The 25,632-nt window shown below is 41.2% G+C and overlaps 1 protein-coding gene and 1 long non-coding RNA gene across 3 annotated transcripts; both read left to right on the top strand.

Moving 5' to 3' along the window:
* Window positions 1-1,501: 1,501 nt before the first annotated feature.
* On the top strand, window positions 1,502-11,409 carry mak16 (MAK16 homolog). Its single transcript, XM_079516095.1, has 10 exons — window positions 1,502-1,718; window positions 2,823-2,872; window positions 3,802-3,911; window positions 4,408-4,472; window positions 6,931-7,082; window positions 7,767-7,821; window positions 8,112-8,186; window positions 8,645-8,758; window positions 9,543-9,608; window positions 10,673-11,409. Exons 1-10 carry the CDS (start codon window positions 1,704-1,706, stop codon window positions 10,883-10,885), a joined length of 915 nt encoding a protein of 304 aa, XP_079372221.1. The 5' UTR covers window positions 1,502-1,703; the 3' UTR covers window positions 10,886-11,409.
* A 4,934-nt stretch (window positions 11,410-16,343) lies between these two features.
* LOC306933520 lies at window positions 16,344-22,420 on the top strand. Of its 2 annotated transcripts, XR_013791238.1 has the most exons (5): window positions 16,344-16,431; window positions 16,569-17,273; window positions 18,255-18,410; window positions 18,738-20,663; window positions 21,425-22,420. It is a non-coding gene; the product is annotated as an uncharacterized lncRNA (long non-coding RNA). The 2 variants fall into 2 exon arrangements; XR_013791239.1 differs by having other exon boundaries at window positions 16,391-17,273.
* The last annotated feature ends 3,212 nt before the right edge of the window (window positions 22,421-25,632 follow it).

Below are 25,632 nucleotides of genomic sequence, written 5' to 3'. Positions count from 1 at the left end.
TCTTGTTCAACTGGAGCAGTGGTAACAGTCATGGTTCATTATTTTACTTTTTCTATGCAACATTCTATCATATAAATTGTCAAATGCTTGTATGACGATTGAATCTAATCATGAATTTAAACATCACAAAGCTTAAAAAGTCACAATCCTATCTTAATTGCACATAAAATGTCCTTTTTTTCCTTCCTTGTGTTCATTCTGTCCATTTTAATCCTTATACATAGGCTATAGGCTACAAACTGTAAGCAATCATTGCTGTTATTCATGGCGTTTCCATATTCAATCTAGAATGACCATAATCTGGTTCAAAGTAGGGTACAGGTAACTCAAAATTGGAACCATACGAAACGTAATCTGACAAAATGGGTATGCTATTTGTCTACTAGGGCACTAGGCTACTCTGTACTCTCCCCTATGGTCAGAAATTGCAATCTGCAACTAACTATAATGAGTACTTCACATGACTTTTTGATTATATTAAGCAGATGCTTATTCTGATGTCAGGTTCAGGATCAGAAGGGCTGAGGCGCATTGCGTAACAAGTTGTTGAGCTGCACCTGTCACAAAGAAATTGTGATTTTTCACCCAATCATCATCTGAATGAACCGAAGGATCGAATATTTGAGTCCGCAGTCACTGCTCATGTTCAACTGCACCTGTGGGTTAACTCATGGTTCATAATTATATTTTGGTATTCTTTAAAATCATGAATATGAAACATTATGAAGTTACAACGTCAACTATTTGAGCATTCGGGTTAATATAACTCATTATCTATGTTTTAACAGCCAGAAGAGGAATGTATTTTATAATGTGTTCAGAAGTGATGCATTCTGGGAAACTAAATAAGAAACTGCCAACAAACAGCGGCATCTGGTGGTATTGGAGTTAGAAGAAGAAACAAAAGACAAGAAAAAACAATCACAACTTCAAATACACCAACAATAGCTATATAATACCTAACCTAAATGAGGAAATCTCATTCCTTTTCTGTAAAAAGTAATTTTTCTATACTGATCACGAATTACCTTTTTTTCTAACTGTGTATTTGATTATTTTTGTATTCTTTATTTTTCTGCATAGATGTGTAATGTGTATGCAATATGCATGTCTTAAATGTTTTTGATGAATTGAGTTATTTTTCTGGTTTTACAGTTTTACAGTTTTTGAATTGACCACGGACTGTACCCATTTTGCAATTAATAACATTTTCAAATCAATCAATCAACAATCAATCAAAATAAAAAATAAAATAGCCATATCCGTTAACCTTGCATCACCACCATAGAGTATATATATAAGGATCACCACGGAACTGTTAACTTAGCCTGTATCAATAAAGCTAAAAAAAGAAATAGACAAACCACCGCATAACTAGCCTGGCTAATAAGCCAGACTTGAGTTATATACCCCAAACCTGTGGAGGGCAGCAATGTGCCGGTAAGGCATCCAGTCTGCCGGAAACCTACAAGAAGAAGAAGAAGAAGAAGACAAACCACCGCGAGAATTCACGGGATTTGACCCGGGACACGCAAAACAAAAATGTCGGAAACCTGATGTCCATGCTCCATGTGGTCTCGCTGATGTCACATTTCATCGTAACTTAAGTAATAAGTTGTATTAGTTATTATATATCACAGAAACGGTGTCCGACGTGTCCGTTGCTTTATTTGTAGGTGACGTTGCCGGCGAAATAATCTAAAATGCAGCACGACGACGTAAGTGTTCTTTTTTGAATTATTAGACTGCTACGCTATAGGCCTAGTCATGTCAAACAGGACATTTAAACATTAAAACAGTGGTTTTAAACATTCTTCATATCAAAGGCATATTATTTATTCGGCATTTGTGCCACGCAACACCATTTTTGAAGAGATTTGTAGACTCTCAACCCCAAAACTAATATTTTGTTGTATTTGGATAAGATTTTGTCCACAATTCCATGCTGTATTAATGTTGGACCATAGGAGAGATAACAGGCAAACGTTTTCTCAAAATAGCAATTATTCCACATTCTCTAACTGTGTAGACTTCGTGTAAATGAACTAATGCAGACCTGTGTTTGACAATAATTTAACTCTTGAGAGCGTAAAATGCGTAAATTGAAACCAAATGGGTCCAACCAAATGACTCATTTGGTTACCCAAGTACCATCATTTATTTGGGGACCTCAAGAACCACTGGTGGTCCCCGGACCAGTGGTTGAGGACCACTGCATTAAAACATTGAAACCTTTTCAGATGAATACTGAGGTTGGTTTATAGATTTGTACATATAGTATGTAGAGTTATATATTATATTCCATTACAGACTGTCCTCCCTGTACCACTGAATTATTTAGGAACAGGTTATAAAGTAGTCTTAGTTAAACGATAGACCCACTATTATACTAACTGCACAATTTAAGCAGTCTTGTTTGTTTTTAAATGTGCTATAATAAACAATGTTTGATTTGATTACGGTATGTGTATTATACATGTATGTAATATGTGTTGTGGAATTATGGTGTCTACTCTCTAGTAGACACATGGCCTGTTAAGATTGATTTGATGGGCTTCCGCACAACTACAAAATAAAGTAGAATATACAGCAGCGGAAGAATAAAGAACAATAGATGGTGATAATAGTCAAAAGAAGAAGACGGCTGCTTGGTATCAAGTCCCTTTCAAACAGACATGAACTACTGATTGTCATTGTCAATGTTTCAAATGGTTTGTTGACTTTGTAGTTTGTTCTATAGAGCCCTATGGTGGTAAATTAAGTTAATAATTTTAAATGTGTGTGTGTGTGTGTGTGTGTGTGTGTGTGTGTGTTGGTCCTAGGTGATTTGGGACATCATAGGAAACAAGCAGTTCTGCTCCTATAAGGTCAAGTAAGTATGCAACAAGCAATGAAGCATGGCTGTTTGATTATTGATTTATTTGTATCCATATTTTATATGTTTGCTATTCAAAATAAGCAGATATACAACTCTCATCACGGCAGAACGCGTTGTGAGCTTGTATGTCTGCTATTTTATTTTGAAGTGGTGCAACCACTTCCTTAAGTGACTTTGTGGGTGGGTGGGTGGCTGGCTGGGTGCGTCTGAGCACGAAAACAGCAGGGTTGTTTTTCATCACCTGTGCGCAACCCACACAAACACACACGCACATATTAACTGTATATATGGTGATTTCGGGTGTGCCAGTACAGTACAGTGGAGGGTACAGTAGAGGGACCCCCACACGGTAACTGTCATTTCTCAACCGTTTCGGACGCGGGGCGGCTCGCCGGAATCAGGCCGGCAGTCACCCTGGGTGCGTTCCTGTGGGTCTGGAACTCCCAACCCCCGGGGACCCCCACACGGAGTTGCACCACTTACTTCACACGGGTGTGATTTTTTTTTGTAAAGATTTAGACATATCGAAAATGTTTGAATGTTTTAGACAAACCTTCTTGGATTCCCTGGCATAAAACAGAAATATCAATTAGTGGGTCCTTGACGTGAAAACGTTTGAGAACCACTGCATTACATCTTGTGTGAGCTTGTAGATCGGCTATTTCCAATATTTATGTAATTTTTAGAAATTTATAAAATGGAGGCTCCTATCGAAGCCGTTCGTTCTCCTTCGTAGAAATGAGCGGTCAATAAGGAAGCCGAGAGAAACTCTTTCACCGACGGTCGCTGGTCAGTTCTCAAAGTAACTGTTTCAGCAACATTAAGGGGAAGAACAAAAACAAATGTATAATATGATGAAATGTGTTTTAAAAAAAATATATATATATAATAATCTGTCTCCATCTGTGTGTCCTCCTGTGCAGGACAAAGACCCAGACATTCTGTCGTAATGAGTACAACCTGACGGGTCTGTGTAATCGCTCCTCCTGCCCACTCGCTAACAGCCAGTATGCCACCATCAAAGAGGAAAAAGGTGAGACTATGCTCTGTCTCTCTCACTTCTCTCCCTCTCATCTTTCTGAACTTAATTTTCAGAAAATTGTCACTGTCTGACAGAAACCTTGTATCTCAATTTTGGAGGGTTTTTTTCTTCCATAAGTTAATGCTTTACTTCTTCATATGACTGTGTCAAGCTAAAGTAACGAAAAATGCGGCGCCAGGTGTTGTGAGCAGAAGTCCGTTTGTAGGTTTTATACAAATTTAGCCAATGACGAGTATTAAGAGCTTGGGGTTAGGGTTAGGTTATTTTTCTTTTCTTCTGAAAAGTAATGGTTTTTAACATACCGGGTTTTTGACCGACGGCAAAAGAAATAAAACATATTAAAAGGTAGCTGTTCTTTAGGTAGCTGTGAAGACATTGAAGCTGGTCTATTGATAATGTTACAGAAACCATTTACAACAGTGTGTGTATGTCTTTCTGTGTGTGTGTGTGTGTGTGTGCGTGCGTGTGCAAACGCTCTCTCTCACAGGTCAGCTTTTTCTGTACATGAAGGTGATAGAGAGAGCAGCCTTTCCAGGCAGGATGTGGGAGAAAGTGAGTATACCATTTATTTATAATGTAACAAGTAAAAGTGGCACAAATGGTTGTATAGTGTATAAGGAATTAAGGCTGTCCTCGAACATTCAGGGTTCGAACCTTCGCTCGTTAGGGTTGGCACTCGAATCTTAATTAATGGGCTTGAACCATTAGTTTTTTTCCGAAAATGCTTCTCGGCGAGAATGCGATATGCATAATAAGAGTACTTATTACCCCCCCCCCCCCCCCCCCCCCCACCCCCACCCCCCCCCCCCGCCGAGGTTCGGAGATCGAAGGTTATTTTTTAAAATTAATTTGAAAGGAATGGTTCAAAGGTTCGCTTGAAAATTCCTGCCGAAGTTCCAGTCCTAAAAACAGGGCTAGGGTACAGCCTTATAAGGAATGCATGCAATCCCTCAGCTGCCACAAAATGTCACATTTTATTACTAACCTCAGTATTAATATAATAGACACCTTATCAGACAACGTCACATTGATATCATACAGGAATTCGCACGCATGCACGTTGCAAAAGAACCCACTCGTACCACTCATAAGACGCAATGATGGGAGCAAAATAAAGTTGTGGCACTCGCCTGTAAAAATGCATTCCATCAAACATTCGTATGCAGTTCTCCCAGTGGAGAGGAAGAAGGCTTGTACCTCTGCATCTTTAAATGAATAGTAGTACTCGTTGGTTTCTGTTGTGTATAAAGGTAGATCTCCATCAAACACAATACTACAGAATGGCAGTCGAATTAAGTCGGGTGACGTGACGGTGTACTCGCCAAGACAAATGCTTTCCTGCACTTTCTTACCACCGCCAACATCGGTGCGGTGGAGAGCTACCCTGAGCGATTCCCAAACCAGTTATCTTCAAAATCCCACCTCCAATCGCCGCGGCATGCAGGGCAATCCACTGCTTGGCATGGCGACTCACTTGGGAGCGCTTCACAACAACCCTTATACACAGGACGCTCCGAGTGAACCCAAATGAACATTCCACAAAATGGCATGTTTGGTTATCTGTGATTAATCACTTACATGCAACAAGCATGGCTGTCGATGGATTGACGTGATCGATTAGCGCACCAAGGCTTGAATTTGGTTCATATTGTAATGTCATTACATCTCAAAGTGGGGACCGGGGACTCCCACTGGGTCCCCACTCCCAGCAAAAAGTGTTAAAACAGCATCACAATCATTTTAACCACTTTATCCATATTTGATACGTTCGTTGGCTATTCAAAAATAGCAGATATACAAGCGTGCAGTGCTGTGAGCTTGTATATCTGCTATTTTTGAAAGGTTTTGACAAATATCAAGTTGACGTGAACAATTCATTGCATCTTTTGTGAGCTTGTAGATCGGGCTATTTCCAATATTTATGTATAAAATGGAGGCTCCTATCGAAGCCGTTCGTTCTCCTTCGTAGAAATGAGCGGTCAATAAGGAAGCCGAGAGAAACTCTTTCACCGACGGTCGCTGGTCAGTTCTCAAAGTAACTGTTTCAGCAACATTAAGGGGAAGAACAAAACAAAATCTGTGAAATGATTAAATAGAGGGTATGCGTGTGACATCATCATCAAACCAGGAAGTTATGCAGGAACGCCTACGGAGTGGCAAAAAACCACTTTCCTGGCCTTGACAGCCCATACATCCAAACAGAAAAGTCATATCTGATTGCATTAAACAATGTTAAACTCACTTTGCATGTTGCTTTGCCACTCTCTCACAACCCTTATACACAGGATGCGCCGAGTGAACCGAAATGAACATTCCACAAAATTACATGTTTGGGAATCCGTTATTAATCACTTGTATGCAACCTGCATGCGTGCATGTAGTCTCAATGTGTACAAATATTATATACAGTGTGTGTGTGTGTGTGTGTGTGTGTGTGTGTGTGTGTGTGTATGCATGCATACATTACATACTAATCTCAACTCTTATAATAATATTTTAACAAATTATTTATAAATAAATATATTATGACTATTATAGTCCTATTAATCTCAAGAACAGATTCCGAGCTATGCTACTGAATCTGTCAGCAGGGCCATTCAGAATGTGTATACTATACATTGTTGATAGTGGGAATGAAAACGCGGGCACACCACAGGAAGTGGAGGGCTGAGGCCGGGGCCAACATCCTGTTATACACATTCTATTGGGGCCTCAAATTCAAGGAAATAAACAGCAGAGGGTGCTGTTTCTTCTTTTTTGCCAGTGGGTCCCCAGATTGTAGTTCTAATGTCACATCACACCTGAAATGAAATGAAATGAAATGAAATGAAATGAAATCTATATTTACCCAGGGTATCTGGGCTAAGCTCAAGAACTTGTTTCCAGCCAGGCCCTGCTCATAGAACACATTTCATCGTAGTGGTTGATGCCTTGTTCAAGGGCATTTCAGCGGTGGTAATTTGTCTGTCTTACGCACAGTAGTCTATAATAAGTGTGCGTGTGTCTCCAGGTGAAGTTGAGCAAGAACTACGAGCAAGCTCTGGAGATGATCGACACAAACCTGATCTACTGGCCCAGGTTCATCCGACATAAATGTAAACAACGTTTCACCAAGATCACGCAGTACCTGATCCGCATCCGAAAACTGACGCTCAAGCGACAGTAAGTACAAACAGTACGGTTACTATACTCTTATCTATACTATTCTGAAACCTTTTTTTGACTCGGGTCACTCCTATAAATAACTTTCATCCAAGGCACCCCTGAATTACATTGTCCTTTGTTACTTATAGAACCTTATATTTATGTCATTACAATATTTACCCCTAAGATGTGACTTGTCACATCTTAGGGGTAAATATTGTAATGACATAAACTTGAGAGAATGGTAGTTTCCGTTACGACAAATTAAAATGACTTCATACTTGAACCCTAGCATTCCTATTCTGGGGGGAACATTCACCAAAAATAGCAGATCTACAATTGGCTCACGGCGTGTCACAATGAGCTTGTAGGTCGGCTAGACGGTGGATATCGGAGAGACCATTCTGAAGCAATACAAATATTTAAATGACACATACATTTTTAGAATGTATAAAATGGAGGCTCCTATCGAAGCCGTTCGTTCTCCTTTGTAGAAATGAGCGGTCAATAAGGAAGCCGAGAGAAACTCTTTCACCGACGGTCGCTGGTCAGTTCTCAAAGTAACTGTTTCAGCAACATTAAGGGGAAGAACAACGATGCCTTATGTAATGCATTTTCTTGAATTTGCTTTTGAGTGTGACATGTCCGTGCTAAACAAATAAACCTGCCTTGATGACATCTTTCTCCTTGTGTTGCTTTCAGGAGGAAGTTGGTTCCTCTCAGCAGGAAGGTGGAGAGGAGAGAGAAGAGAAGAGAGGTGAGATCATTGAGTTCATTCCCTTGATCTCAAATAGGATAGCATTTTACATCCCAAAACACAGTTTATAGTTAAGCGACGCAATAAAACAATGACCTCTGCATCCACGGGATGTACTACTGTACTGTTTACTTGTTTATTCTAGTTTATCTTGCTAGCTTTAGAATGATAATAATTTCTTCTTCTGATCTAATGTGATTTTCAGGTTACAAAAGTTCTAATAAAAAAAGTGAACAAGAAAAAGTCCAGGTATGAAACTAATCTAACTGTTTATGTGTGTGTGTGCGCAGGAGAAAGCATTGATTGCAGCTCAGTTGGACACGGCTATAGAGAAAGAACTACTGGAGAGGCTCAAACAGGGAACGGTATGTTACATTTTATTAGTCAAATCTAATATTTACAATTTACACAAATGTACACATTTTCTTTGTTCCATATTATAAAGGAAAAGTTTGACTTGTCAGATAACTTGGGAAGAACATAATTGCCATGAAATGTATAAAATGGAGGCTCCTATCGAAGCCGTTCGCTCTCCTTCGTAGAAATGAGCGGTCAATAAGGAAGCCGAGAGAAACTCTTTCACCGACGGTCGCTGGTCAGTTCTCAAAGTAACTGTTTCAGCAACATTAAGGGGAAGAACAAAACGTTTTTTTATAAATAAAATCAAGAGATTAGTTGACTATGAAAAACAATTGAATGCAAGTAGCTGAAGTCTGAATTGAAATACCAAGTATTATCTGAAGAAAAATGAGGACCGTTTAAACTGAACGTTGTCTTGAAGGTGCTAACTGTCTGCCTTTTTGTTTTGCTACCCGTCTGTCAGTACGGAGACATCTACAACTTCCCTGTGCACGCGTTTGACAAAGCTATGGAGAAGCAGGAGGAGGAGAGCGAGTCAGAGGAGGAAGATGAAGAGGAGGAGGAAGAAGATGATGAGGTGAGGAGGGCTACTCTGTCTGGATCTTTATTTGTCCTTGACAAACAAAAAACATCACTTACAGACAGCAATTTTCACCTAACCGCCAGTTTTTTTTCAGTCAAACCCTTATTTTGAAGGTTTCACCATAAGCCTAAAACCGAAAGTGACTGTAGATAGACAGTGTGTTGTGACAGACCCTTTTATTTTACCTTTTATTTATTTCACCTTCTATTTCACCCGGACAAGACATTGTGTGGTCGCGATCGTTAGTTCTTTGGTTATGGGTCGTCGAATGAAGCTTGTTGTGAAAGGATGTTTCCAACGACGAATGGATGCGATCCACTTTTATCGTAGCCGTTCGTTCTCCTTCGTAGAAATGAGTGGTCAATTAGGAAGCCGAGAGAAACTCTTTCACCGACGGTCGTTGGTCAGTCCTCAAAGTAACTGTTTCAGCAACATTTTAGGGGAAGAACAAATGATCCATCTTGCTTACGGTACATTTTCAGTTGACTTCATTGCCTTGCAACCCAATGCTAATGTATCTAGCAACATTATGACCGCGATCTATCACAAACCACTATAAAGGACCATTTGACGCAGAGCTGCGTCACTCGCTGGCGCTAAACCGCTGACTTGGCTATGAAGTAAATCATCGTGAATGTGTTAACGGTCTAATGCTCCAGTGGAGCTCTCAGCGAAAACTGTTTGGCTTAATCTGGATTAATAGAAGTTACAACATTAAAGCACTGTACATCTCCATTTGAATCAAAACAAAGATTTGACAACAATAATGTGTTTTCAGGATGTTGGAAAGAAGGAGTTTGTTGCTGCTGATGAGGTGGAGGAGAGTGACATCAGTGACTTTGAGGTAAATGTCTGTCGTACAGCTAAGTGTTGTCATCGTATCTCTGTGTTGTGTTGGCATTGTACAGTAGACCTGTCATAAATAAGACTATATGTTCATACATTTTCAAAAAGAATGGAATTAGAACTACAAGCTTGCAATGCGATGCATTGTGAGCTTGTACACTAGTCCACTATTTACTGTATTTAATTTTTTAGAATGTATAAAATGGAGGCTCCTATCGAAGCCGTTCGTTCTCCTTCGTAGAAATGAGCGGTCAATAAGGAAGCCGAGAGAAACTCTTTCACCGACGGTCGCTGGTCAGTTCTCAAAGTAACTGTTTCAGCAACATTAAGGGGAAGAACAAAAAAAAGAATGTATAAAATGATTAAATATGTCCCATTTTAGGTATTGCTGCCAGTCATATTTACGTTAGTTGTCATATCTGCCCTGTACTATGAAAGTTTTGTTTACAAAGCCGACGGGGAAAAAAAATCATGTTCCAATGTTCAATGTCAAAAACACAATTGAATCGTTAATTGCAGTTATTCGTACGACAATTATTACACCGGGCTCCACCGGGCACGTCAGCGGTGGCCGAACGGTTTGCGGAGCGGTCTTGATACCGGAAGGTCGCCAGTTCGAATCCCCGGACCGGCACGTTAAAATTACCACCGCTGAAGTGCCCTTGAGCAAGGCATTGAACCCCAACCATGAAATGTTCTATGAGCAGGGCGTGGCTGTAAACAAGCATCTCGAACTTAGTCCACTTACCCTGGGTAAACAAAGAACTTTGCTTTTTTTTTGCCGCGTCTCCGTCACCGTCAGGGAATGTTCCCATTTTAATCAATGAAGGGTGGCTCCACTGCTCGCGTTGCGTTGCGTGACTGCATTAAAATTGCCCCGGTTCGTTTTTTGACGCACCGGACGGAGACGCAACGTGCCCAGTGGAGCCCCGGCGTGAGTCATGATTGTGACACAGCCCTAACCGTACAACTACGTTGTTGCATTAGCATCATACAGCTACCATTTATGTAGGTCTCCAACAATCCCTTTCATCACCACCTTCTTTCCTCCTCTCTCCTCAGGACATGAACAACCTGCAGGCTAGCAGTGATGAAGAGGGGGAGGAGGAGGAAGAGTCAAGTGAGGAAGAGGAGGAGATGGAGACGGAGACAGAGCGGAAGGCTGCGTCTAAAGGGAAGGCTCCCGTGAAAGGTCCGGCGTTCAGGAAGAGAGCCTTTGTACAAATAGAATACGAACAGGAAACGGAACCCACCGCCAAGACAAAAGCCACGTAGTCCCCACCCCCACCTGCCCCCCTGCTCCCCAGAGACTTGACTGTAAGCACATGCTCATGCGTTCAATTGCCCACTACGGCCTAATCAATATTCTATTTCATCCTTGTGTTTTCTTACTCAGTGTTCCAAATGACATTATGTCTTTCACTGGGGCCCTGCGTGCCGTTGAGCAAGGGATCTAAAGAGAGAACTCTGATGTTTCCAGTATAGGCTGAAAGCAAGGCTCTGCAGTACCGGAATGACACAAACCAACTGTACCATTATGTTTAGATTTCATATCGGCACAGGAACTTCAACAATAAAGTTTGAAGCCTCTTTTCGCTCCAACTACCTACTTGGGAGCCGCTTGTCTTAAGTGTAAGTGATGTATTCAGGTCAGGACTGAGCTGGTAATACTAACGGTAGTACCAGGTATCCTGAGAACCAAGGCCAAATAACCGACTTCAGAATTCAGTTTATTTCTCCAGGATCTGTTTGAAAGATGATTCATGTTTAATTATATATTAAACATTTTTGTTACGACAGTTTGAATTGATTCATTTATTACAATTTAACTTTTTTCAGTGAATGTTTATGGCTTATTTGCTTTCTGAAGAGGGTCTGTAGAAATATCACAATTTTAAGAAATATGTCTATTGATTTCACAGAACCTGTTTCATAAAAGTTCCTCTTTGCTTGGCCACTGGTGATGAGCACACAGCATTATTGGCCGGTCTTCATTGGTACAGAGACTTGGTAGTCTCTAGAGTAGTTAATTGTAATTGCCTTCTCAGTAAAAGGGGGCAACACTGAATCTAAAACTAGAGATGGATGGTAATAATGTTTAACAGAGGACTCGGGATCAATTGAGTATGTTGTAGATGAGGTCCCCACTGCCCTTTTCAATGCATTTCAATGGGTTGATGTAGGCTAGAATATGTGTGACACGTTTTGGCTCGGCCCCCTCTGATGTGGTAGGAGGGATTTGTTGGAATGTTGGCCAGTAGTCAACTCCTCTTTCACACCACGCTGGGCAAGACCTAAGCTGTAGAGGCTATCGCTGTGAATGAAACTAGTGCTGTGATTGGTCGGAATAATATCTTATCTGGGGGAAATAAATTTGTCGGATGTTCCAGACCGACACTTCCGCCGATGGCGTCTCTGCCTTAGGTTGTGACCATGCTTTTCTCTTCGCAGATGAGTAAGCCTGGGACCGAGGCTACTTTCACACAGCACTGGACATGCTGTATAGTTGCATTAGAAAGTATTTTCACAACTTTGTCACAATTAAATTGAGAAAGTAGATGCCAGTGTGATACTCTGCCTAACACTGATTCAAAACTCAATGTACAGAGTGATCTCTCACGAGGAGGGGCATTCAGCTCAGAAAGTGAGCAAAGAGAATAAAATAAAAAGGGGGGGGGAAAGAAACATGATTGAGAAGAAAAGCCTTCCATTAAAGGAGAATTCCATACTAAAAACCTTTCTTTGTCGTTGTTACGTCCCCACCAAAGAGGTACAGGTGTTATTTTGTTCAAAAGCTCCTTATTGGCTTTTTTCACTACCATAAGCCCTAACTGAATTGAATGGGGCTAATTCGCTTATTTCCATCGCTCAAAATTATTATTGTTTTGTATATATCTCTCTTCATAATGTAAATAATATCCCAAGCGGCACACTTTACTTCTTATTTCGATGGAAATAAGCGAATTAGCACAACACCCCATAGTATTCAATTCCCATTCCATTCAATGCAATTCATTGAGTGCTTATGGTAGGGGAATTAAATAGCCAAGGAGTTTTTGCACAAAAAAAACACCTGGGCCTCTTTGGTGGGGATGTAACAACTATAAAGAAAGGTAAGAAAGCCTTCTAGCATGGAATTCTCCTTTAATGTCTAAGCAATAATGCTCAATTTATCCTAGCCTATATTCTAAAATGGGCTAATGAGAGAGACTGTTGATGAGGACAGTTAAATGAAGGTCCAGGGAGGAACGTACTGAGACGAAATGATTTATTCAGCAAGAAAGCTTAGTACAATAGGACAGAGTATTCACTCGATCGGATAGGAGAATTAATCCTGTATCCAAAACCTCTAATATTTATATCCTTTTTCTAAGTGTCACCCTGCCATTTTTTTTGGCAAACTGGACCCTTGTTGAGCTGTTTTTAGCCTTCATATTCAAAATCTTCTCTTTCCATTTCCACCATTTGTTCTGGTGTACAGGTACACCCTGTCTACTTCTTGGCAGCCCAAACGGTGAGCACATCTGTACTTTAGGTTGCAACTAGCTGTCTGAGTTTATACTTTACTGACCTAGCAGGCCTCTCATGGTTGCCATTCTATTGATTTGGCCTGTATAGCTTTTTGCCACTAAGACTATGATGAAAACGTATTGAATTCAAGGGCATACAATAACCTACTCACACACATACACACTTGTCACTCATTTTAAATTTCCATATGTACTTATGTAATTTATCATAGTCATTTAATGCATATAATTCTTTCTCATGCATTGATTGATTTAGTATGCTTAAAGCTATATTATCGTCCAGCTTGCTTGAAAATTAGAAGTGACTGTTTTGTGGTGTTGAAGAGAACTGAAGGTAGAAGTATTAGTGTATTACACATGCAAGCTGAAACGGTTCTTTGTGGTTTTTCACTTCCTGAAAGCCGAACGTACAGTATATTTAAATAGCAGACCTAGATCTGCTATTTACAGTATATTTGCCCTGCATGCAGGTTGCGGCTAGGAAGGACTGGTATAGGTGAACTAGAGTCGGGCCACATCAGTGGCGCCGTCGGGACGTAAAAAAAACTGAACCATATCTTCATAATTTGTACTCCTCACTAATGCCCATTATAAAATGGCAACATTTCCATCTGTTCACTCGGTATTATGTCATTACTGGGCAGTTAAAACAAAGCTCTCTCTCTGGTTGGTGAAAAGTGAAAACACATGCCAAAAGATGTACAGTAGCCTAATAATCTCTCTCTTTCTCTCTGTATATACCTATTATAAGTTGTGCATAGTAGGCAGCATTATACAGTAGGCTGTGTGTGTGTCCAAACAAAGATTAGGCATGCACCGCCACCTTGAGAGTTTCCCGAAAGCAGATGCTCTCAATACATGACCAGACCTCCTTGTGATGACACGAGAGAGAACTGGTTTTAAAATGATATTACCAAGGGTTCATATTCAATTCTAAACATTGTGATGCTTTTGTGTGATGCTGTAGTATGATCATTTACACACACACACACACACACACACACTACACACATTAAATACTTAATGTATTGTTTTAATGTGCAAATTAATCGTTTTTGTTTACTTTTATTCTGAAGAGCTCGGCCACCGAAGTCTTATCCTGGTGCACATGAATAACCTAGAGACCAAGTGTAAGAAAGGAATCAACCTACTACGAGCAGTGGCCGGATGTGATTGGGGGGCAGACAAACGGTCATTCATGGGGATCTATAGGGCAATTATGAGCTCAACAATAGGCTATGGATGTATAGTGTATGGAGCAGCAGCTAAAACAGCACTGCAAAGAATAGACAGAGTTCAGTACAAAGCATTACGGATCTGTATTGGAGCCATTAGATCAACCCCAATTAATGCAGTGTTAATAGAGGCAGGAGAAATGCCACTGGAGCTGAGGAGAGAGAAGCTTACACTTGCATACTGGATCAGAATCAAAGGTAGTGGAGAAGGAAACCCAAAGAGGGCACTGATGGATTGCTGGGAGTATGCCAGCTTCCAGGGGAGGGGTTTTGGATGGATTTGGCAAGAGAGAGTGAGGGCATATGAATTGGAGACGGCAGAAGTGGACCTGACCATTATTGAAAATAAAAGTGACTGGCAAGCAGAGGACATAGGAGCCCAATCCACGTACCTTTACCTCAGACAGAAGTACAGCAACTATTTGCACATATACACAGACGGGTCTAAGAATGAGCAGCACAGGGTGGGAATAGGAGTGTATATACCAGAGTTCAATGTCACTATAGCAAAGAGGATACCAGATCATATATAGGCTACAGCAGAGGCGGTGGCAATCATCACTGGGTTACAATGGGTGGAGGAGGTCAGACCAGAGCGGGTGGTGGTGTGCACAGACTCACTAGCAGTGTTGAAAAGCCTTCAGTCCGAAAAGTCAGTTAGAGAGGACCTAGTTATTGAGATTAACCAGTAGCCTACTTGCTAGGACTACACAGAGGTGGCCTGGATATTCAGTTTTGTTGGGTGCCAGCACATAAGTGGCTGGCAGGGAACGAGAGGGCGGACAAGCTTGCCAAAAGGGCAACTCAGCAGGAGGTAGCACTACCACTACGAGTGTTACTAGGAAAGGGTGAAGGGAAAACAATGGTCAAAAATAAATGGATGGAAATTTGGTTAATTAGGTGGGACAAAGACCTGAAAGGACGAGGGTACTACAAGGTACAAAAAAACAGTTCACTAAGGAGTATAATGAAAGGAATAGAAGGGAAGAACGATTCATTTAGGCTAAGGGTGGGCCACACTGGGTTAAACAACAGCACCCTTTTTACCATGGGTAAGGCAGAGAGCAATAAATGTGGAAGTTGTGGGGAAATAGAAAATGTTGAGCATGTTTTACTGAACTGTGATACTGTAGGTACATAGAGGAAAGAGCACAACTGAAGGACAAAGTTAAAGGACAACTTTAGTTGTTTTAGGTTCATGTTTTAGGATGTTATTAGAGAAAGTAAAAGATGAGTGTTCTTTTTTTTTCATTTGCTGCTTTCTTTCGTTTTAGGGATTTTAGCTGTTTTTGACAGGGGGCATTCGAGCATGGGGCTAAATATGTATTTTTTTACAACATTTTATAGCGATTTATTTTTTAATTATTTACTATAGTCCTAATAAATCCCGGGAAATTTCATCTGGCCACAAAATATCACGAGATCTACTGAATATGTCAAACTGACATTGAGCCTATGACACACAGTGTGGCTTCCCCCAGTAGGCTACCTTCACATTCAGTAGATCCTGTGATGTTTTTGTGGCCAGATGTAATTTCCTGGGGTTTATTAGGACTATAGTAAATAATAAAAAAATAAATCGCCATAATATTTTGTAAAAAATACATATTTAGCCCCATGCTCGAATGCCCCCGCCCCCCTGTCAAAAACAGCTAAAATCCCTAAAATGAAAGAAAGCAGCAAATGAAAAAAAAATAACACTCATCTTTTACTTTCTCTAATAACATCCTAAAACATGAACCTTGGTTGAAAAAAACTAAAGTTGTCCTTTAATGATGCAGGACGGGAATGGGATTTGTCAGGGATTCTTGGAGCAGAGGGAAAGGGTGTAGCTATGGTGAGGAAGGCACTGTTTACATTTTTATACACTACAAACCTGAGTAGTAGGATCTAACCTTCTCTAAGGATCTAACTAGCACTAGAAAATTGACATGATGTTGCACACTCTTGTACAGTAGGTGGCGGTATGCACCTTTACGTTGGTTGCGATCCGCCAAATAACTCAGAGAAGAAGAAGTCTTATCCTAGCTGACTGGACACTGGTGGAAGAACCGCTGTGAGTTGTGTTTATCTAGGAAAGTGTACAATAAATGGGGCTCAAGTTGGGTTTAAAAAAGGTCATTTTAACACTTTCGTTTTATTGTGTTGTGTGGTGTTATGTTGGACGTTTTCCCCTTGTTTTGTCTGGAACAGACTAAACAATGGATCATACAGACTGGAAATAGTACTACTACTCACCAGAGACAAGACCAAGACGGAGGACTGATTGCAGGGAAAATACAGAGAATGAATGTCCCACGTTGTGGTTATTATTCAGTGAAAGACAACAAACGACCACATACCATGATGGGTACTAATGAAGAATTGGCGCATCATACACCTTCATCCGATAGGCATAATATGTCCTACAGGCTGAATTCCAATACTCTTAACCCAGAAATGGTCACATCATCAGACCCAGATAGCGAACCAGAGGAACTGAGTGAGATCGATAAAGAGTTGGCAAGGAAGAGGAGAGAACTTAAACAGATTGAGAAGCAATTAATACTCTGCAAGAAAACTCCTACAATTGGTATGACAACAACAACAGGGCCACCCTTAAAAAGCATCCTAAAAGCAAATACACCATGTCAGATGACAACAACAACAAGGCCACCCTTAAAAAGCATCCTAAAAGCAAAGACAAGCTGTCAGATGATGTTTAAAGAAGATCGGGAAGAGGATCTCTCTAGCAAAGTGGACAGTTCTGCGAGAAATACTCTGCCCTTTATGAATACAGGAGAAAAGGATGTAGGTTTCTCCTGCAGCAAACAGCCTTCAGCCTACAACAATAGACCACTGAATGAGAGGGTGGATGGTATTGTGCAGCGAAGAAGGAAAGCGTGGAAAGTAACTACTGTAAGTACATTTACTCACGTACTACAGTACTTAAGTACAATTTTAAGGTATTAAATTGTACTTTACCTCAGTATTTCCAATTCCTAATACTTTTACTTCTACTCCACTACATCTCAGAGCCAATACATCTCAGAGCCAAATATTGTACTTTTACACTACTACATGTATTTAAAAACTGTAGTTACTACTAGTTACTTTGTAGAAAAAATATTAATATTTGACCTACATCAGACACCATACGTTATCTAGTGGTGTAGATCAGGGGTCTGCAACCTTTTTCACATGAGGTGCCATGTTTTCATTTTCGTGATAGTCTGTGTGCCATATATAATTATGACACCACATCAAAATCAAATATTCCCAATTGATTTTCATTGTCCATATAGGATACACATAACGAGCTTAGAAATATTTTCAGGATGTAATGATCATTAAAACTCAGACCAATAACCCACCTAATCCCTCCCCAGTCATGTCGCAATTATGTGCAGGATGTAAGTTATCATGTAATTTGTAGATGTGAATAGAATTAATTTAACTGACTACACTTTTTGGAATATTTAATTTAAAAATAAAAACCTTCCCTCTCTCACACTAATGCCAGTGATCACCCTCCCCCGTGCCTAAGGTTGCCTACCCCTGGGGTAGATGTCCGTATATGTGCATGGTGGTGTAACAATTTACAATTTAGGCATTTAGCAGACGCTCTTAATCCAGAGCGATTTACATTAGGCAAGAACAAAAGCATGGGAATACATCACATATATAAAATGCATTTATCATGAAACATGCGTAAGCTAAGAACGTAACTAGAACATATCTATATATTGACACTACATATAAACTATACATATATACTATACTATGCTATACATATGTACTATGATGTGCTATGACTACATACAATGCAATTATTGTGCTGTCTACATGACATGCTATAAGTCTGTTTCAAATGCTAACAAACTATTTTCAACTGTTCAGGCCTTCTCCACTCCAAATGACCACCTTCCACCACCTAATCCTGTGGAGAAGACAAATGTGTCGACCTTGAACAAAGATGACCATGCTCTAAAACTTAGAGCGAAAGCTTTGATGAACAGGCACCGTCATTCTGGTTTATTGGATTCACATGGGGAGGTTTGTAGCTTTGTTGAACACAAACTATCACTTGAATATTTTACAATTCCTTACCTCCACGTATATATTCATAATGAATATACTCACCACCAGCCACTTTATTAGGAGCGCCTGTGTAAGATAACATAAATTAACATAAGCGTATACTCAGTCATGGTATGCAACTATAGGCCTAATGTCTAACAATTTCTTGAAAATGTAAAAGAAATTAGTAAGCTTGTGAAGTACTGAGAAGCTCACTCAAAGTTTTAATTCCCTGATGTATGCTGCACTCTTTAACAGATAAATTATGATAATAGTGTTTTCTTTACATGTGCCCTTTGGCAGGTCCCTGTTAAACCACAACCTCCCAGCCAGAGCCCTACTACTGTTGAGGAACTTGAGAACTTGACTGTCATAGGATTGCAGCGTTTCCTTAGTGTACTTAAGAAAGGGGTGGACATTGAGACATTGCTGAATAAAACACTCATTGATCACAATGAGCATCCTCCTACTGGTCAGGGTCTTCTGCATAGTAGTCAGACTCCAGTTGTGAAGGAAAAGTCAGGTGTGTGCGAGAGTGACAGCCAACGAGACTGTCAGTCTCGCAGTGAAGAGAGGAAGACTGAACTACTCAATCAACACATTTCCAATGAAGGGTGTAAAAGAAACTTCCAGCGTGAGGAGAAATCTTCCCAGAGTGATGATAGAGGCGACCACCATTTTGGCTCTAGTCAGCACCAGCATGTACGAAGTGATTTTGCTTCTGCAATTCCATCATACATTTCTGTCCGGCACTCCGAGTACAGTGCCTACCACAGTGACACTAGCAACTGTGCTTCCTTGAACTATGGGTCCAATGACATCCCACCTTCTTCCTCCTCCTATCCCCCTGCTTTTTGTAATTATTCAATGACTCCTTTATGTCCCTCTGCTGACACTGCAACCTTGGATGGCCATGTTTACCCTCATCCATATCTGCCTGCTGGTTGCAACACTGCACCTGGACATTCTCACTTCAACTCAGATCTGTCACTGATCGAGGGCCAAAGTGGACAGCGGCCATTACCTCGTGACCTCCACATCAACCCTCAATGTCAGACAAAACTCACTGATATGAAAATACAAACAAAACAACCGGCAGAACAAAAACATGGACAAGAATTGTCTATTGGGAAGAAGGAGCTGTATACGATAGAGCAGAACTCAGACCTGTCATTGAGTGAAGGCCAAACTGGACGACGGCAGTCAGACCGTTGTTACCTTCACATAATCAATACTGTCCAGCACTCAGAGTACACTGACTACCATAGAGACACTAGTAACGGTTTGTCCTCAACAGCTTGGAAAGATGTGTCTAGTGGTTTGTGTAATTCAATGAATCCGGTACGTCCCTCTGCTGACACTGGAGCCTTACTTGGTCAGGTTTACCCTCATCCACATCCACCTGCTGGCTACAACGATGCACCTGGACATTCCTGCTTAAACTCAGATCTGTCACGGACTGAGACTGAGGGCTTACAAGGACAGCAGTTGGAAGTAGACTCAGAGTACATTGACTACATGGCAGAGCGCTATAGACGTGTTCTTCGTCCGGTAAGAAAACGGACACGTTTCTCTGACCTAAAGAAGGAGCTGAAGTATGTTAGAAGGTGGATAGCTCAAGCAAACGGTGACCCTAAACACAACTCTGAGTGGCTACGGAAGCAGATAGCAGCAAAGGAACAGGACATTTTAATGATCCTAAATCCGAACTCAGACCTGTCACTGATTGAGGGCCAAACTGGACAGCAATCCGCCATCAATACGCTCACCAAAGCGGAATTCCAAGCGGAAGAAATGAAAATGGCTGGACAAAAAGAAAGTCAGAGAAGCATACAAGGACAGCAGTTGGAAGTAGGCGCAAAGTACATTGACCACATTGCACCGGTCTATAGACGTGTTCTTCGTTCAGTAAAAGGGTGTTCTTTACAACAACAACTTTGTGAGCTGGTTAGGGTTAGGCGGTGGATAGCTCTAGCAAACATTGACCCTAAACACAACTATGAATATCTAAAGAAGCGGCTAGCAGCAAAGGAACAGGACATTTTAATGATCCTAAGCTCAGACCTGTCACTGATTGAGGGCCAAACTGGACAGCAATCTGCTGTCAATAATAATAATAATCCCTTTTCAGTAAGTTGGCTAAAGAATACAAGTCGTGAACAGCAAGTAGCACACCTGAAGGAAGTAGCGAAGGAAATAGAGGAAATAAAAGCAAACCTGATGAAAGAGGTGAGCAGATTTGTATTGTATTGTCTTTCTAACTAGCATTTACCACTTACTTTTAGTCATTTCAATCTAATGTTTTCACTTTTATGCATTCACTCTGTATCATTGCGTTTCTGATGGACGACATAAGCACGTACATTTTCGTTCATGTCATTAGAACTTTTAGCTGGCAGCATGCAGTGTATCTCCATATGCTATCTGGAGGCAACCCGTGCTCACCCCAAGATGTCATACTCGGCACTTGTTTAGGTGCATTCATTGCGTATCTCAGGGGTTCTCAACGTTTTTGGCCGGGGACCCCCGGAAATGCTTTGGCAATGTCTCGGGACCCCCGCCTCGCCCCCTCCCGACCCCCAATATAAATTGACTGCTACAATTTAGCTATTGAAAAATAGCAGATCTACAAGCTCATAGCGCGCCACCGAGTGGCGCGCTACGAGCTTGTAGGTCTGCTATTTTTGAAAAATCGTCAAATTAAAAAAATATATCTTATTTTTTTTTTATTTGGGGACCCCCTAAAATAATTTGGGGACCCCCTAAAATAATTTGGCGACCCCCCGAGGGGTCGCGACCCACGGGTTGAGAACCCCTGGCGTATCTTACCAACCATGTTGATGCCGAGGGAGTGATCATACTGTAACTTGATTCCCATCTTATCGCCATGCAACTCAAATGACACTGAGTCAGTCAGCCTGTCTTGTCATCGATGTTTTCTGTTTGGACTCAAAGTGTATGCTTTATTGTGCTTGCCATCTCGTATACAGGTTGCTGCTGCTGGTGGTGTGGTGAGGAATACCAAACTGCTCGCCCCAATTCCAACTCGCCCCAAACCGCGAAGACGGTACGGTCACCCCAAAGCCCGGCGAAGAGCGGTCGCCCTAAAATCTTGCTAGTCACTACTGGCTCACCTGCCAGTGTGAAGACCCACTGGGAGGAACATGGCGCCTCTGTCTTACTCCCCCTGCTCAACATTACCCATTGACAAAGATCACCCTTCCTACCCGGCTCCCCTCCGATGAACACAGATTTTGATTTAGTTTTTGTATAGACACGAAGCCGCCAAGCCGAATGCTGAGGTGGTGAGGAGGTACCCTTTTTTTGTGCAACCTGAGTGCAGCTGTGTGTGTGTGTGTGTGTGAGTGTGTGAGTGTGTGAGTGTGTGAGTGAGTGAGAGAGAGAGAGATGAACCAGCTCAGTGGCATTGTGGCTAGCATGTCCCAGACAAATTTGCCAGTCACAAAAAGGAAGCCTTCAGCAGGCAGATTATATTAGTCTGGCCAAGCCAGGCTAAGGATGTCCACCCTGAGGCGGGGAGGTCAGGGGTCGAATCCCCACTCAAGTCAGATCAGTGGTTCTCAACCTTTTCAGTCCCGTTGGGGCTAAGCATAAGTAGCAACACAGAAATATGTGCGGAGGATTGAATTGGCATAATGACTAAATTGGCGGAAATTTGCTACACAAAAAAGAAAAGAAAAAGAAGAAAAAAACACAATGGGCCCGATTCACTAAGAATTTTCCAAACTTCCCATGTTAGAATAAGGCATTCCTAATGACATACAGAAATGTCAAACTTTCTTCCTTCTTGCCTTGATCTCCCCCCCCCCCCCCCCCCCCCCCCCCCACATACACACCGCCACCACCTGTTCCCCTTTCTTGTTTTCTTGGAAAAATGACACGATGGGAACTCTCATGGGATGGGAAATTTCACCCACTTTTGTACCTGTAAAACTGTGATGTAACAATAAAGCTAATTCTGATTCTGTTTGTTTCATTTTGATTGTTGTAGTAGAAAAAAAAGCAATCATTATGGCTCAGTACATGGTTTCCAACTCATTAAAAGTAATAGCAGGCCTACATCATAGTAAGTACTCCTGACCGGGGCCTGCTCTGTTAAAGTACAGCTAATCCTTGGTACATATCTATGGCTAGGTTTTGTTTTTGCCATGTCACACCAGATGTTAATTTTGGAAGAGATATTGCAAATTGCATGTTTTTTCAATCCTAACATGTTGAATAAACAAGGAGTCTGTTAATTGCCATTAGACTATCAGAGGAATATTTGGAAATCCATCTGATGACATTATTTGGAACAGACACCCTGTATAAAAGGCTATATTTTAGGATCTGCTGGGCTCTCCTACGTTATCGAGTGGATAGCCTATACTCTGTCCGATTGCTGCCTAAAACCTGCTTTTCTGTATGTCTAATGTGTGCTAAATAACTGTCTAAGCTTGATCAACAGGCCTTATCGAGTCATTCTACATCTGGTGAGGACACCCCCGAGTCTTCCAGTATCTTTACTTACCCCTACATTACTATCATCTCTCTGTATTAAATATCGATTGATTGATTGAAAATGTTATTAACAGTTTGTAGACTAAGCACAGTTTGAGGAAAGCACAGTTCAATATAAGGTAAATGGTGCATTTATATAGCACCTTTTATCCAAGGCGCTTTACATAGATTGTGCATTACATTCACCCATTCATACACCGATTGTGGCGGAAGCCATGCAAGGTACCAACCAGCACATCGGGAGCAATTTGGGGTTCAGTGTCTTGCCCAAGGACACTTCGACATGTAGACAGGAGGAGCCGGGATTCGAACCGAGCACCCCATTCGACGCCCCAAGAGGTCTGCTAAGGGGATTGAAATACCGAGAAAAGCCAGCAGCACAAAATTGATTAATTGAAATTTGTTTTTTGATTGATGGATTTATTAACAGTTTGCAGAATTACAATACAATAACTGTTAAGCTGTGAGTGGACGACACCATAAAGCATTACACTTGTTTACAATAGGGCCCACCATTTTCAATTCATCAAAACATTTAGAGACGTACGAATATACACATCTATAGTCAAAACAGGAAATCATCATAGAGGAAGGGAAAAGGGAAAAGAAACGTACAGTGAGGGGGAAAGGGGGTGGGTTGCAGTCGTCTGTATAGGTGCCCTTTGAGAGCAGTTTTGAAGGAGTCAAGGGATTGATTGATTGAAATATGTATTAACAGTTTGCAGAATTACAGTACATTTCAAGCACAAACTCAATACAAAGACTGTTAACTGTGAGTGGACAACCCAATTAAGCATTACACTTGTTTACAAGAGGGTCCACCTTGTTCAATTCATCAAAACATTTAGAGACGTACAAATAGACACTTCTATATAGTCAAAGAACAGAACAGAACAGGAATTCATCATAAAGGAGGTAAAAAGGGAAAAGAAACATATACAGTGAGGGGAAAAATTGGTGGGCGGTGGGGGGGATTCAGATTTTTACGGGGGCCAGTTTCAAATTGCAGCCGTCCGTAGGTGCCGTTTGAGAGCAGTTTTGAAGGAGTCAAGGGATTCGCATGTCTTAATGACTGTTGGTAGGGCGTTCCACATTTTGGTGGCATAGGAGCGAAAATAATTTAGTCCCTTGTTTGTGCCGAATCTGGGTTGTACATGGTTCGTTGCACTCCCTCTGGTGTTGTGGGTGTGGACTTCGTTAACATTAAGGAAGTATCTAGACAGGTACATGGGTATCTTGGTGGTGTATCGAATCTTGTGGACCAGACCCATTGCAAGATGCTGTACTCTGTCGTCGACCCTAAACCATTCCAGCCTGTCAAAGTGGGCAGGGGTGAGGTGGGTTTGGGGGGTGAGGCCAAGTAGGAGCCTGACCAGTTTGTTTTGGGAAGTCTGGAGCCTAGTTTTAAGGGCCTTTGAGGTGCTGTGGTACCAGGAGGTGCATGCATTCGCATGTCTTAATGACTGTTGGTAGGGGGCGTTCCACCTTTTGGTGGCATAGGAGCAAAATTAATTTAGTCCCTTGTTTGTGCCAAATCTGGTTTGCACATGGTTTGTTGAACTCCCTCTGGCGTTCCCTGATGTCATCGCTAGGGACACATGCATCAGTAAGTACTAAGCAGGAACTGGGGATGGCAATGAAGGACCGGGAAGTCTGGCGTGGCATTGTGAAATCCATGATCTCGACTGCGGTCGAAAAATGATGATGATGACATGGGTATCTTGGTGGTGTAGCGAATCTTGTGGACCAGACCCATTGCAAGATGCTGTACTCTGTCGTCAACCCTAAGCCATTCCAGCCTGTCAAAGTGGGCAGGGGTGAGGTGGGTTCGGGGAGTGAGGCCAAGTAGTAAGTAGCCTGACCAGTTTGTTTTGGGAAGTCTGGAGCCTTGTTTTAAGGGCCTTAGAGGTGCTGTGGTACCAGGAGGTGCATGCATAGTCAAAGTCAATACAAAAACTGCTATGAGGATGAAACTAGAAAAGTACTAAGACTTGTTTACATCAGGGTCCTCCATTTTCAATTCATCAGAACATTGTACAATATGGAAAATGAAGGGGGGGGATTATTTGTAAACAATGGCTTGTTTACATTGGCGTCCTCCATTTTCAATTCATCAGAACATTTAGTGACATACTAAATAAATGAATAAATAAACATATTTGTAAAGGCTACTATAGGCTATATCCTAATTGTAAATGCATTTCTTTCTTCTTTTGTTTGTTTGTCTTTATTACACACTTGCTGAGGTGAATTTGGTAAGAAGTGAACTGAACAATCTGAACTAGTGAACTCAGAACACTGAGGCCCAATCCCAATCCGCTCCCTTGCTGACTCAATGAGCCCTCACTGAGTTAGCTGCGCCTTCATGTGAAGTCTCCGAGGGCTTGAGGGATGTCCCATTTGAAATCGGAAAGCCATTTAAGTATGCAAATTAGTTATGTATCGTGGTTAGAATGTCAACAAACACAATAGTGCTTTCTCACTGTTCTCAAAGCTAGGGAGACGGAATGGAAGGATAGGCTATATATTTAATAACAATGTCAATAATAATAAGGGAAACATGATGGGAAATGCAATTTATAATGAATATTATTATATATGAATATTACAACCCCTATCACACAGGAAAGTGTATTTATGAAACTAATAATAAAACGATCAGCTTAAATACTAAAAT

The sequence above is a fragment of the Electrona antarctica genome (assembly GCF_951216825.1).
Source record: "Electrona antarctica genome assembly, chromosome: 12".
Classification (NCBI taxonomy): domain Eukaryota; kingdom Metazoa; phylum Chordata; class Actinopteri; order Myctophiformes; family Myctophidae; genus Electrona; species Electrona antarctica.
This window is presented reverse-complemented; position numbering and strand designations above follow the sequence as displayed.

Excerpts from the sequence above, each read along its gene's own strand:
- mak16 (XM_079516095.1), top strand. Across the intron at positions 3,912-4,407 it reads CACCATCAAAGAGGAAAAAG|GTCAGCTTTTTCTGTACATG; the intron begins GTGAGACTATGC and ends TCTCTCTCACAG. Across the intron at positions 8,759-9,542 it reads AGGAGGAAGAAGATGATGAG|GATGTTGGAAAGAAGGAGTT; the intron begins GTGAGGAGGGCT and ends ATGTGTTTTCAG.